This window comes from Zalophus californianus, chromosome X (genome assembly GCF_009762305.2).
Source record: "Zalophus californianus isolate mZalCal1 chromosome X, mZalCal1.pri.v2, whole genome shotgun sequence".
Taxonomy (NCBI): domain Eukaryota; kingdom Metazoa; phylum Chordata; class Mammalia; order Carnivora; family Otariidae; genus Zalophus; species Zalophus californianus.
In genome coordinates this window covers 111,716,196-111,729,366 of record NC_045612.1, presented here as the reverse complement: position 1 = coordinate 111,729,366, position 13,171 = coordinate 111,716,196, and the positions used below count along the sequence as shown (strand labels likewise).

Genomic DNA, 13,171 nt, shown 5'->3' with positions numbered 1-13,171 from the left:
GAACACAATCACCTCTATCAAAGAATTAGCATAACTTAATTATTCACAAAACATGTTAATCAGGGTCTTTTTAGGCATAGAAAATGCCTTTTTATGAACTATAAAATTTACATATACCCATCTATACATACATATACATATATCCAAATGTATGTATTTATACATATATAAACATGTGGAATATTAAAATCTCACCTTCTATTTTCTGAGCAGCTGTAAGTTTGATTGTGAGGTAATTTGCAAAAACACTTTTTGAGGCCCCCATCCATCTGTTTCCTCCTCAGAAATGAGCACTGAAACATGAAAAAAAAATTGCCAGTCTTTGTGAAATCTGTGGGAAGAAAACAAAATATCGTGTTTCTCAAGTATTCTGAAACTTATTTACTGAATTCATTTGGCCTATATATTCCTTATCGTGTCAGCACATATGTCCTTACAATTGTGAGGATTCACCCATTTCTCTTTGGTAATTACTTTTTGTACATTTCTCCCATAGTTCTTACTCATTTTTTTCTTCTCAATATATTATTCTCTGTTAGTTATTGACAACTTCATGGGAATGTTTCCTTTAGGCTCAATATCCCCTTACCTATATTATCTTGTTTTAAAACATTAGTGTTGGGGCGCCTGGGTGGCTCAGTCGTTAAGCGTCTGCCTTTGGCTCGGGTCATGATCCCAGGGTCCTGGGATCGAGTCCTGCATCGGGCTCCCTGCTCAGCGGGAAGCCTGCTTCTCCCTCTCCCATTCCCCCTGTTTATGTTCCCTCTCTCGCTGTCTCTCTCTGTCAAATAAATAAAATCTTTAAAAAAAAAAATTAGTGTTACAGTAAGGTGCTGAATGTAGACCTAATATTAAAGCACTTCCCCATCATTAAATTCAGTGCTTGTATCCCTAACAGGTTTTTCTTAAAATAGCCTCCCCCCATTCCTAGCACCTTTGACTTTCTAATTTTTCACCTAGCTATTTTTGTAAATGGCACTTGATACTAACATGACATATGTTTATTTGTATCCCTATTTATTGTCTGTTGCCTTCACTAAGATGTAGGCTCTGTGAAGGCAGACGTTTGGTTTTGTTTCTCTCTATGTCCTTGGTGCTTGGAACAGGACTTTGCGGACATAGGTTCTCATTAAATATTTCTTGACTCCGTTACTGCATATATATCTGCTGTTTATAATGGCCCATAAATACCAAATTATACTGCAACAAGTATATAGGTCAGCCTCTTCAAGCTGAGGCCTTAAGGACAGGTTTATCCAAGACAGCACCAACAGCAGTGTAGTGTTCAGCCTTTTGTGTGTGTACACACTGGCCTGAGTAAGCCACATGCTTTCTAAAGAGTTTTTATCATGAACAGAATTTTTCTTCCTAACAGTAGTCGAATTTTCGATTGTCTTGTGACATTTAGCAATTCTGGAACGCACTGAAGGCAGGAATTATGTCTTATTCATTTTTGTGCCCCCAAAACATAGCTCATTGTTCAGCATATAGCAGGCACTTAGTAAATTTGTTGAACTGAAAAATCAAGGAAGCCTCTTTTTAGTTTTCTGATTCATCTCATAAAGACCTCATTGTTCTTTAAACTCCTGACAAAATGCAATTTCAGTGATGTTTTTTAAAATGAGGTACTAGATTAAAATCTAATAATACATGTTCCTCTAGTGCTATTATCATCATTTTCACCCAAAAAGCACCAGATAAGTCTTTCTCAAGAGTGCTAAAAGTTGTAGTACAAATTCAACCCCTTTCTCGCTACAAATGACCTATAGACTGAATTTCAATTTTGACTTTTTACTAGTGATTAGAGTCATTTTTAAGGGTTATCATGACGTTGACTTCTTATCATTTGTAATTTTCTGGAGTGTGTGAGTATACTCTATGCTACTGAATTTATTTGATCAATCTTTATTTTTTTTCCCCTTTCTGTTCCAGTCCCTTCTTCACTTCCCAAAAATACTTGAGGTGATAATTACATTGTATTATCAAAATAAAGTTGAGCCTTTAGGTGACTTATTCTTAAAATTAAAGCATAAATTTCCATGGATGTGATTTTGTCAGTGAGAGACAAAGATTTCCTCCCTTTTCAAGATATTCTAAGAATCTGCTGCACAGTGGATACCACTGGACATAAATGCTGAAATATATGACTCACTTCAAATCACATCATCTTCCATCTGACATAGGAGATAAATTCTTGGGAGAAAAATTTCTCAAACACAATTTTTTCTTAAAAATATATCTTGCTCAGATTATTCCACAGTTTAATGATGTTAACTATACTATCGTTTCCAAACTTATGGTAGTTTGGAAGGGGGGTTCTTCCTTAATTTCTGACTTGGGAAAGTATATGGATCATAGCTCAGAATGGACCAATGGGAAAGTGTCAGGTTAATTTAAAGATTTTATGATTTGATAATCTGATGCAGTGTAAACAGCTGAAATAATGTTCACAGGGAGAGACCTGGTGGGACAAAAGATGGAGATTGAAACAATGCAGGCCCCTCCACTGGCAATAGCAGCACTACTGAGAGAGGAAAGATTTATTTTTAGGTTACTATTGGTTGTGGAAATAAATTTTCAGGATCTGAACAGAGGTTAAAATTATGTTTGTTCATTTTGTCTTTAGGAAACCTAATACCCTTGTATTTAGAGACAAATTTCCAAAGTACTCCTGACATGTTTCCCCCGGATCACTAAACTTAAGTGACCTTCATCAAAACTAATATTTCATACTAAAATTTATTTTGACAGGCAAGGTCCATAACTTTCTCCCTCATCAGTATGTATTGTATGATATTAAGTAACTGTAAAAGAGCATTTGCTCTGAAGACACAATCAGCAGCGATATTTGGAGTGCTTCTAAATTTGGAGCAACAGAATTGATAGGGCTCTGATCATCTTAAAACCCTCTGTATTACAGATATGAACAGGTTTGCCTAAGACTTTTCTATCAAAATAGCATCTTTAGTGTGGGAACAATTTGTACTACAGCAAATTATAGCTCATTGAAGACTCCATGTGTCGAGAGTAGCAAAGAACACATCTGTTATGTAGAATTATTTCTTATATTCTTAAATATCTTAAAATAAATACTTTTATTAAGTTTTGTAATTTTGGGGCTCCTGGATGGCTCAGTCAGTTAGTCATCCAACTCTTGGTTTCGGCTCAGGTCATGATCCTCAGGGTTGTGAGATCGAGCCCCGCATTGACTCCATGCTGGGCTTGAAGTCTGCTTAAGATTCTCTCTCTCCCTCTCCCTCTGCCCCTCCCCCTTCCCTCTCTAAAAATAATAATAATAATAATGTTTTTTATTTTAATTCCTGTATAGTTAATGTACCGTCTTATTAGTTTCAGGTATACAATGTACTGATTCAGCAATTCTTTACATTTACTCGGTGGTCATCATGACAAATGCACTCCTAATCCCCTTCACCAGCCCCCCCACCACGTACCTCCACTCTGGTAACCATCAGATTGTTTTCTAGAGTTAGGAGTCTATTCCTTGGTTTGTCTCTCTCTTTTTCCCTTCATTCATTTTGTTTCTTAAATTCCACATAAGAGTGAAATCATATGATATTTGTCTTTATCTGACTGACTTATTTCACTTAGCATAATACTCTCTAGCTCCATCCATGTCGTTGCAAATGGCAAGATTTCATTCTTTTTTATGGCTGAATAATATTCCATTGTATATATACCACATCATCTTTATTCTTAAAATAAATATATTTAAGAAGTAAAATATAAAAAATTAAGTTGCAGTATTACTGATTTTAATATTTGTTTTTTTCAGGTGGCTTAACAGAATCAATATGCTAACTGCGGGATATGCAGAAAGAGAGAGGATTAAGCAAGAACAAGGTAAAGGAATATTTTTTTTTTTAGAGTCACGGGGTTTTGTTTTGTTTTGTTTCGTTGTTATCCTATACAGTGATTCACTACTATCATTTGAATGAACATGCAATCACCAGGCTGTGGTTATTTCTCTTCTGGGCACTTTGAATCCAAATCATAGCGTCTTATAGGTAAGGTCTACTAAACTAAACAGATGGGGAATAAACTCTGAAATTTTTGGAGCACCTAGTGTGGAGTTCATTGCTGTCTCTCTCAGTCTTTTTTTCAAAGGAGGAAAAAAATCTTAAAAAGTCTGTAATTGATCCAAAATATTGGCCAAAGTTCAGGTCCTTGTTGGTGCATTGTTTTTTCCTATTTATCAGTTTCATAGACATTTTAGTGGACTTTTATGCGAAGAGCTCAGATGGATGACCCTTCTTCCATAAATTATCTCAGTTGGTTATGTTCTTCAGTTCTGTTCATCTGTTACTCTGTAATCTTATGGAACTTGCCTCAGTATTGACCTCAGATTTACAAAAGACAGTGTCATGATGCAAAATTAAAATTTTACTGAAAGTTGCAGTCACCATTCCAAAGTTGCTTTACATTTCCAAAAAGTGTTTATTGTACATCCCTTGGAAGCATCAGCAGGTTTTGGAAGTCTCAAAAGAGACTCAAATCAGAGAAATTCTAAAAACCTTCTGTTTCCTCTCAGAGTAAAACCTCAGCCAAAACTGTCAGCAAATGTTTAGGGCAGGGGGTTGGCAAACTTCCTGTGAAGAGCCAAGTAGTTAATGTTTTAGGCTTTGCAAGCCCGTAAGATTTCTGTCTAAACTGGTCAAAGTCGGCCATTACAGTATGAAAGCAGCTGTACACACATGAGGGATGTGGCTGGGCTCTAATAAAGCTTTATTTATGGATACTGAGATTAAATTTCATATCATTTTTTACATTTCAAAAAATATTCTTCCTTTGATTTCTTAACCATTTAAAAATCTAAACACCATTCTTGATCCACAGGCCATGTAAAAACAGGCAGAGAGCCTCATTTGGCCTGCAGGCCTTAGTTTACCGACCCCTGGTTTAGAGCCATTGGGTGAGGGAATGAGAATGGGTAGAGCACTGAAGGGTTAGGAGTTAGGGCAGGAAGATTTCAAAGAAAAGGCAAAACATGGTTCCTGCCAATAGGAATATATCATCTTGTTGAGGATCTCAAAGACACACCCTTGAAATTGCTTGAGAAAAACAAAAACAAAAAAAGAAAAACGAACAAGCAACATAAAGTAAATGAGTCCTGATGATTGCACAATGTGCAACTGACAAAAAATTTGCTAAGTGGATGCAAAATTAAAAAAAAAAAAACCTGGGAAGGAGGCAGGATTAATGAGGAAATAACTTGCTAGAGGAAGTGATTATGAGCCTGATGCAAAGTCAGCAAAAGAGGGGAAGAGAAGATATTTTATTCAATATGAAACTTTTCTGTGTAATGCCTTCAACTAGCACTCTGATTAAATTAAGGTGAAATAGGCACCCATTCTGCCTGAAATTACACTGAATTCTAGTAGAAAGGGTACTCTTAATATAATACAGAAAATGAAATGTAAGAAAGTACAAATCAAGTTCTGTGGAAATTCGGCTGGAGAGATTGCTTCCAGGAGGGGAATGGGAAAAGGCTTTATGTCGACTCCATTATTTGAACTCGTTCTCACAGGATGAGAAGGAAGTAGAGTTAAAGAAGTAACGAAATAAAGCATTCCTGAGAGTGGAAGCAGCATGGATACTTCCACAAATAACGTGGAAGCAATCTCCATCAAATCAGTGTGCACAGGCAAATCCCAGCCAGGACTAGGAAATGTCAGGCCAGTTATCAAGCCACATTTTTTCATTGTTAAAAGTTTTTTTAAGGAATAAACCTTTCATACTTCAACTTAACTTATAGGCCTAAAATTGTGTTCAGAGTACTAAAAAAAATACTAGTCTTCCTTTTCGCATTTTTTTAAAGTCATAAAAGAGTTCTTTATAGGTGCATACAGATTTGTTTCTGATTCTTTTAAGATGCAAGAATTAAAAGTGAGCAATGTACGGATAGAAAAAAAATGAATCTTTGAAAAAAAACGTAATTTACATAAATAAGGAATCTTGGATTTTCAGGCTCAACTCTTGTATTTTATCACTTTGAAGTTTAGCATGGTCTTGAGTTTAGTGAATTTTCTTTGTACCTGGTGTTATATAGTCGAATTTCATTGTGGATTAAGGAACTGGTAAGTTATATTGCACATGCAGGTTCCAATAAGTATTCAGTCCATGGATTCATGCTGCCCTGGTCATGTGAGTATATATTTTAGTGCCTTCTGGAGTGGTAGGCATTCATTGGCAGAAGCTAATAGTTAATAATTCACCTCTCTCTTGCTAGCACATCGCAAGCAGAATCTCTGAAGTAATTTGGATTTCCACATAGAGTATATATTCCTCAGGCACTCTGACCTAGGTCAGAAGCATACGACACTTCCTACCTTCTGCACAATTAGGTCTTATGGTATATTCTGTAGAGAAAGCAACTGGATGCCTGTATCTACTCCACACTTCTCTACAGTTCTTTGACATCTCCCGAGAACCGTTCTCAGTACTGAAGTTAAACTTCATACAAAATATAGCTCTTTGAGGTTTGGGAAACATTCACAAACATGTAAAGGAGTAACAACTGCCAAGCACTTTTTATTTAAGTAGCCAGTGCAGCTTAGAAATGACTCTTATATTGATTTAAATAAAAGTTTAGTGAATTGCTGTCTGTAGCTATGGAAGTGTAAAGGATATGGGCTTCTCTTTCATTATTTATTGTTGTACTTAGAGAAAACAGGGTTACACTAAATTATGCCAACATCACAATTTGGCTAACTGTCTGCTAATCATTTTTCTATATTTTTCCACCTTCAAGTCAGACGTTCATGACACATTATTTTCTGTCATACATAAGGCCTTTCTAAAGCTTTAATCACATAAAAATTAACAAAATATATTATATTTTTGGTAGTTTTAGATGAAAGAGTCATTCTTTTTTTCAAATTTTCCTTTTATATCGACATGAGAAGTAAAGTGAAAATGTTCCTGTTCTATTGACAGCACTGTTTATTCATGATTAGTTACTTATAAAATTGAATACCACTACAAGAGACATTAAGAGTTCCCATTTATTTTGTGCTAAATAGAAAGCTAAAAAAAATAATTTGCTCTTAGAATGCAGATCAAACTGGTTTCAGCCTCTGAGCAAACGGTGTGCCTGTAATTTTCCACATAAACCCCAAATAAACCATAATTGAATTTTCTGTGTAGGTTCCTCTCTGGCATTGCTCTCTCAAAGACACACAACTTACTGTGAGAAATGAAGCTAATTTACAAGGTGGGATTTCAGTCTTTTCTTTAGCAACCCAAGAAAGCTATAGATTGATGGTACTTTTTAGTAAACCAAGAATTACATCAAATAGTGGACTAGAATTCTTCCTAATTCAGCTGAGGGGGAAAAGGAGAGAGAGAGAATCTCCCACATCTATCACTTGTAGTGATAGCTATGGAGAATTGTATAAAATGGCAGTCCTCTCCTTCTCAACATGCTAAGGACCACTGGAGGTACTAATTCTTTGAGACCCCCCAAGGTATCAGTGCAGAGGTCAAGGAGAAACTCAACACAGGTGCCACAGTTTCATGAAATAGTGGAAAGGGTAAAAACAAAGTGATCTTAGTAAACCACCGCTTAGGGATGGGATGGGGGTTGCTGATCCCTTCACCTCCAGCAGTGACTTTCCTGTAGTATTTCAAGCTCCCACAGAACTACCTAACCCAGATCCCAGAACTTCAGAATTCACTTTTCATTGCTGAAACTTGCTACAAGAAAAAAAAATGTCCAAGAAGATAAACACAAGGCATCTATCTCCTATGTGATCTGGGTCAGACTGTCCTAGCATGCTACCTACAAATCCACCCAAGAAGATCAGGGGTCCTAATATTTATTGAGTGCTGTCAAGGTGCGAAACACTTGACTATATATTACCTTATTTAGTACCCACACACACACATACACACATACACACAACTCTGAAAGGTGGTTATCATTAGCCCCCTTTTACAGATGTTGAAAGAGACTCAGGTTTAGTAACCATCACAAGAGCACAGAGATGGTAAATGGTACAGCCAAGAATTGAACCTACATCTGCCCAGCTATATAGTTCATGCTTTTCCCACCATTGTTTGTTGGGTACATCTCTGGGCAACTACATCAATTTATATTTGAGGGGAAACTTAGTATACTGGCTGTCACCAGCATGGTCCATTGTAAATACCCGACACAAATTTAGATTAACTAGTTTCTGCTTATCTTTTAGTCAAAGGGAGTAATTGAAGTAGGAATAGCATTTTCAAAGTTTTTGCATTTTGAGACCTGAATATAATAATCTCCATTGCTAAAGAATTGCTGTTCATGATAGCCCGAGTAATAGAGCAGTGGGAGGAGGGGGGCTTAAAGCGTCATGTATAAGGACGCCTGGGTGGCTCAATCAGTTAAGTGTTTGCCTTCAGCTCAGGTCATGATCCCAGTGTTCTGGGATTGAGCCTCAGCAGGGAGCCTGCTTCTCCCTCTCCCTCTGCCTGCCACTTCCCCTGCTTGTGCGCTCTCTCTCTCTCTCTCTCTCTCTCTGACAAATAGATAAAAATATTTAAAAAAATTTTTTAAGCATCGTGAATATATGTCAAATTAAATTCTCCCACTATGTCATACAAAAGAGTCCCTTCAAGGTTTAGGGTAAGGTGATTTCTTAGTTCAAATCCCAGCTCTACTACTTTCTATTCAGCATATATAGTAAGTACTTAATATTAGCTATATTTATTAATAAGTATCACAAGGAAAATTTATATAAATATTACAGTATAGGAATTCCTGGGTGGAGAGGGGTTCCTGTAAAAATATGTGCCATGATTTTTCAACTAAATCTCAATATCATTTAGGCCTTATGATGGTTCTTTTGTGATTTGGATTTTCATAAGAATAAGGAACATATGTCTCAATACTTCTTCTCTTCCTTTACCATCTGAGATTCATATGGGTAATACTTGTAGGTTTTTCTTTGTAAATCTTGTAAAGAATTAACCCAGAGTTAAGAGTGGTTAAGATATTAGTGGGACAGGTTCTGATTATTGGCCTTTGTGCTGTATTTCACTTAACTGATTTATCTCTCAGTTTTTTCCCTTCCCTCTTGCCTGAGGTCTGCCAAATCTAGCGGCTTACATTTTCTACCCTTTTAAGTAGTTCTGGAAGTTTGGAACTTGCGGCCCACATCAGCAAATTTGCCCTTTTGCATTTGGCAAGAATCAGGATTTGCCATGTGTTTCCAAGTAGAGGTGGGAGTATGGTGTTATAGAGATTCATGTCAGCATGACTCTGGAAACAGCGATTGTTAGATAACCAGTGAATTGAAGCCAGAAAAAAGAATTGAGAACGTTATTTTTAGAGCTGTTCATATCTGTAGAGATCTACAGCAGTGTTTGTGTGTGTGTATGTATGTGTGTGTGTGTGTGTGTGTGTGTGTGTGTGTATAGTGTTTTTCTTTGAGTGTTCATCTTTAGGGTAAAATGATACACCTTTCAGAGGCATCATGTGATATCATTCATTAATTGAAGGTTCGGGATAATTTGGCCTGGAATCTAAAGCACCCTAAACCCGATTTGGCTTATGCAGTGTCTTTTTCTTAACTCCTTAAAATTGTAGCTATGTATAATCGCTTGCTTTAAAGGTTGGAATTAGGTGATTGTACTCTTTCTTCTTCCTCAAAACTCAGCCAAAAATAAGTAGGAGTAGGAGGTGCTGGGGAGCAGGGTGTAGGAGTGGAATTTAAATTTCCTTGTGTTAGCTGGTAGTGTATGTTCCTGAAAATATGGCTAGAAACATTTAATAGAACGTTATTGTATCGATGTGTGTGAATTTACAGATTACTGGAGTGAGAGTGACAAGGAAGAAGCAGATACTCCATCAACACCCAAACAGGACAGCCCTCCACCGCCCTACGATACATACCCACGGCCTCCCTCTGTAAGTTGCCAACAAGCATGTATGTAATTTGGCATCAGATTCTTCGATGATATCCCTTCGTTCATTAAAAACAACTATGTAGTGAATTGCATGTCAGACCTCAGGATTCCTAAGAGGAAGGAAAATAGGGAGTCTAAAAGCAATAAGGGGGGGGAAATTTTAAGTATGCAAAGACTGTTTAATCAAGAGAAACAGTCACCACAGATTCCAGGCGTAATAAATATCTGCCCAGGTTTATTTTTAAAAAATCCTGTTTGTGTCAGAGTAGACTTCATGGAAATATCAGCAAGAAAAACAAGTTTTCTTAGAAAAAGATATATAAATGGACCTTATGTATTTCTACACTAATGAAGTTCATTCCTGTGTCCTTCAGAAACAACTCATAAAGATTAATATTATATCTGTATTGAACACATGTTTTGACATACAGCTTTTTAGACAGTCATGGGGTCTGGTTTAATGTATGTGTTTATACGGTACTCCAGACTTCTTAAATGTATGTAAATTATTCTGTGTATACACTGTACTTTAATCTTTTAATGGGATAAAACAACTGTCCTGGTTTTCTTGGGACTATCCCAATTTATGCCCATTTCCCATCAGAATTATTAAGAGCATCTCAGTAGTGTCCCGGTTTCGACTACATACTACTGCTTACAGCATCTTAAGAGTCAATTCTGCCTGTCCTGGGACTGAGTCGTCCACATAGGAAATGGAAGCTGAATTTAGGTGACAAGAGCAGCCAACCTAATTGCACCTCCATATTACTCTATAAGATTTTAAATAAAAAAGGCACTACACAAGATGTTGATATAATTTGAGGACACTTCTCAACCTTGGTTGTGCATAAGAATCACCTCTGGAACATTTAAGAAATGCAGACGCAGACATTAAATCATCATATCTGGGACTACAAACAGCTCAGTGGACTAGACTATGGACCTTTTGCAAACAGGGGCCCTGTTGGATGGATCTACACATCCCCATGGCCTAGCACAGCACTGGCACTTATTTATTAAGTGCTTAATAAATATTTCTGAAATAAACACATGGGCACTTTTGGCCAATAACTAAAAGGGAAGCCACATTTTTAATAACCACGCTTGATGACAGTGTCTATTACCTAAGAATTGTTCCTCTATATATGCATACTTCTTTAATAAATGCTTCAGTTTACTGAGTGCAACAGAATGCAAGGATGAGCGATAGAAATGAAATCATGAAGTCAGTGACAAGATATAGTTTATATCATATTTTCCCTCTCCCTAAAACATCAGGGCCTGAATAATTCCTTTAAAATATTTCTGAAAGAGGAAAAAAGGGAAGCTGCAGCTTCAGGGGACAGCTCCTTAATCACAGCAGCGTGGGGATTTCAAGAGGGAAACTATTTATATGTTATTAACATGTGGGAAGATAAACTGCCCCCAGAAGATGCCACTTAACTTCTCCTCCTTTAGCCAGAAGGGCTGTATGTGCTTTCGCCTCAGCTGGGCTTGTCCTCACCACAGCTGCCGCCCCATTTGCCAGGATCACATTTGATAAATCTGGCTCCTCCTGCCAGAAAGGGGCCCGGGCTGATCTGTTAGCCCCCGGAGCTGGAGTAAGCCTTGTCCCCAGCGGGGGTGCCTGCAAGTCCTTTACAGCATTCACTTGATGCCAGGCCTTTTTCTTGGTTCTGCTTTGTGCTATGCTATATATTCCCAAACTTGAAATTCCGGGAATAAAAGTATCCCATTTTTCTTTTGTGTTTATGTACCCTGGGGTGCCCATGCTCAAGGCAAATGCCAATCCCCATCAGGGTGTAATCTCATCCTGCCTATATTTTTAACTCTCTACAAAGTGCCACAAATTGACCAGATCCTAAGAAAGCTTTTCCTTGGGGCCCATAGGAGCAAACATTCAGCTGTGAGGAAGAGGAGGGGTTCTGTCTGATTATAGGCATCTTGTTTTCACATCCAGAAGCCTCTCTCCTTTCCCTCGTCCCCAAACGCCATAAAATCTGGAAATATGAATTTGGCAACAATTGTTCACGGTTTCAAATGCATAGGGATTTTTAAAACTCCAGATTTTTTTGTAGTTGTTGCTGACTGTTTCTTACATAAGCACTCGGATTTTCTTATGCTTCATTGTAAAATTTTGCATGTTAATATGTCAGATTTTTCATGAGAGTCTGGTAGTGCTGCATTTAAACACTCCCCATCTCAGTCCCTTAAAAGATCAGCCGGGGCCTAACTTTGAGATGTCTGTAAACTTGACCAGTCATTAACTTGACTGGTAAATGTTAGCTGGTGGAAATCTAATGTGTGCCTTGCTGACAGAGGTGGTCCGTTATTTCTGTGGAGACTGATCAGAAGCTCCTTTCCACAGATGAGTTGTGCCAGTCCTTACGTGGAAGCAAAACACAGCCGGCTCTCGTCCACTGAGACCTCCCAGTCACAGTCCTCCCATGAGGAGTTTCGACAGGAAGTGACCGGGAGCAGTGCGGTGTCCCCCATTCGCAAGACAGCCAGTCAGCGCCGCTCCTGGCAGGATTTAATCGAGACGCCCCTGACAAGCTCAGGATTACACTATCTTCAGACTCTGCCCCTGGAGGATTCTGTCTTCTCTGACTCCGCGGCCATCTCCCCAGAGCACAGGCGACAGTCCACTCTTCCAACTCAGAAGTGCCACCTACAGGATCACTATGGGCCGTACCCCTTGGCCGAGAGCGAGAGGATGCAAGTGTTAAATGGAAATGGGGGCAAGCCTCGAAGTTTTACTCTGCCTCGAGATAGCGGGTTCAACCACTGCTGTCTGAACGCACCGGTTAGTGCCTGTGACCCGCAGGATGACGTGCAGCCCACAGAGGTGGAGGAAGAGGAGGAGGAGGAGGAGGAGGAAGGGGAGGCGGCAGGGGAAAACATAGGAGACAAAAGTAAGTATGCTGGAGATCTTAGCCTATGTACGCAGAGTCCTAACCTTTCCAAACTTCTTATTTGAAGAAAATAGAATCTTGTTTCCCTTTTTTCTTAAAATAATGGTCTTGCTGCCCAGGAAGTTAGGTATCCCTTGGTGTTTTACTTTCAGAACTTGAGTAACGTAGGGGACAAGAGATGGATAACGAAGCCTATGTCCCAGGACACCCAAAGCTAGAGCAAATGGTTTTCCCCAGTTACTCATTTGCCTTTTAAGGTTAATGATAGTCATTTCTTTTCCTTCCTCCTGTTATCCACTTTCTTCTCCCTTGCATGCATCATCCCTTTGGTCCATCCCTTTGGGCTA

At 38.3% G+C, this 13,171-nt stretch overlaps 1 protein-coding gene across 5 annotated transcripts in view; it reads left to right on the top strand.

Moving 5' to 3' along the window:
* CNKSR2 (connector enhancer of kinase suppressor of Ras 2) overlaps positions 1-13,171 on the top strand; it is a 278,274-nt gene that overhangs the window by 223,037 nt on the left and 42,066 nt on the right. For all 5 annotated transcript variants that reach the window (XM_035725691.1, XM_035725694.1, XM_035725693.1 and 2 more), the window contains 3 exons: positions 3,794-3,861; positions 9,810-9,910; positions 12,278-12,824. In XM_035725691.1, coding sequence (XP_035581584.1) covers positions 3,794-3,861; positions 9,810-9,910; positions 12,278-12,824 — 716 coding nt within the window. The remainder of the gene's footprint in view (positions 1-3,793; positions 3,862-9,809; positions 9,911-12,277; positions 12,825-13,171) is intronic.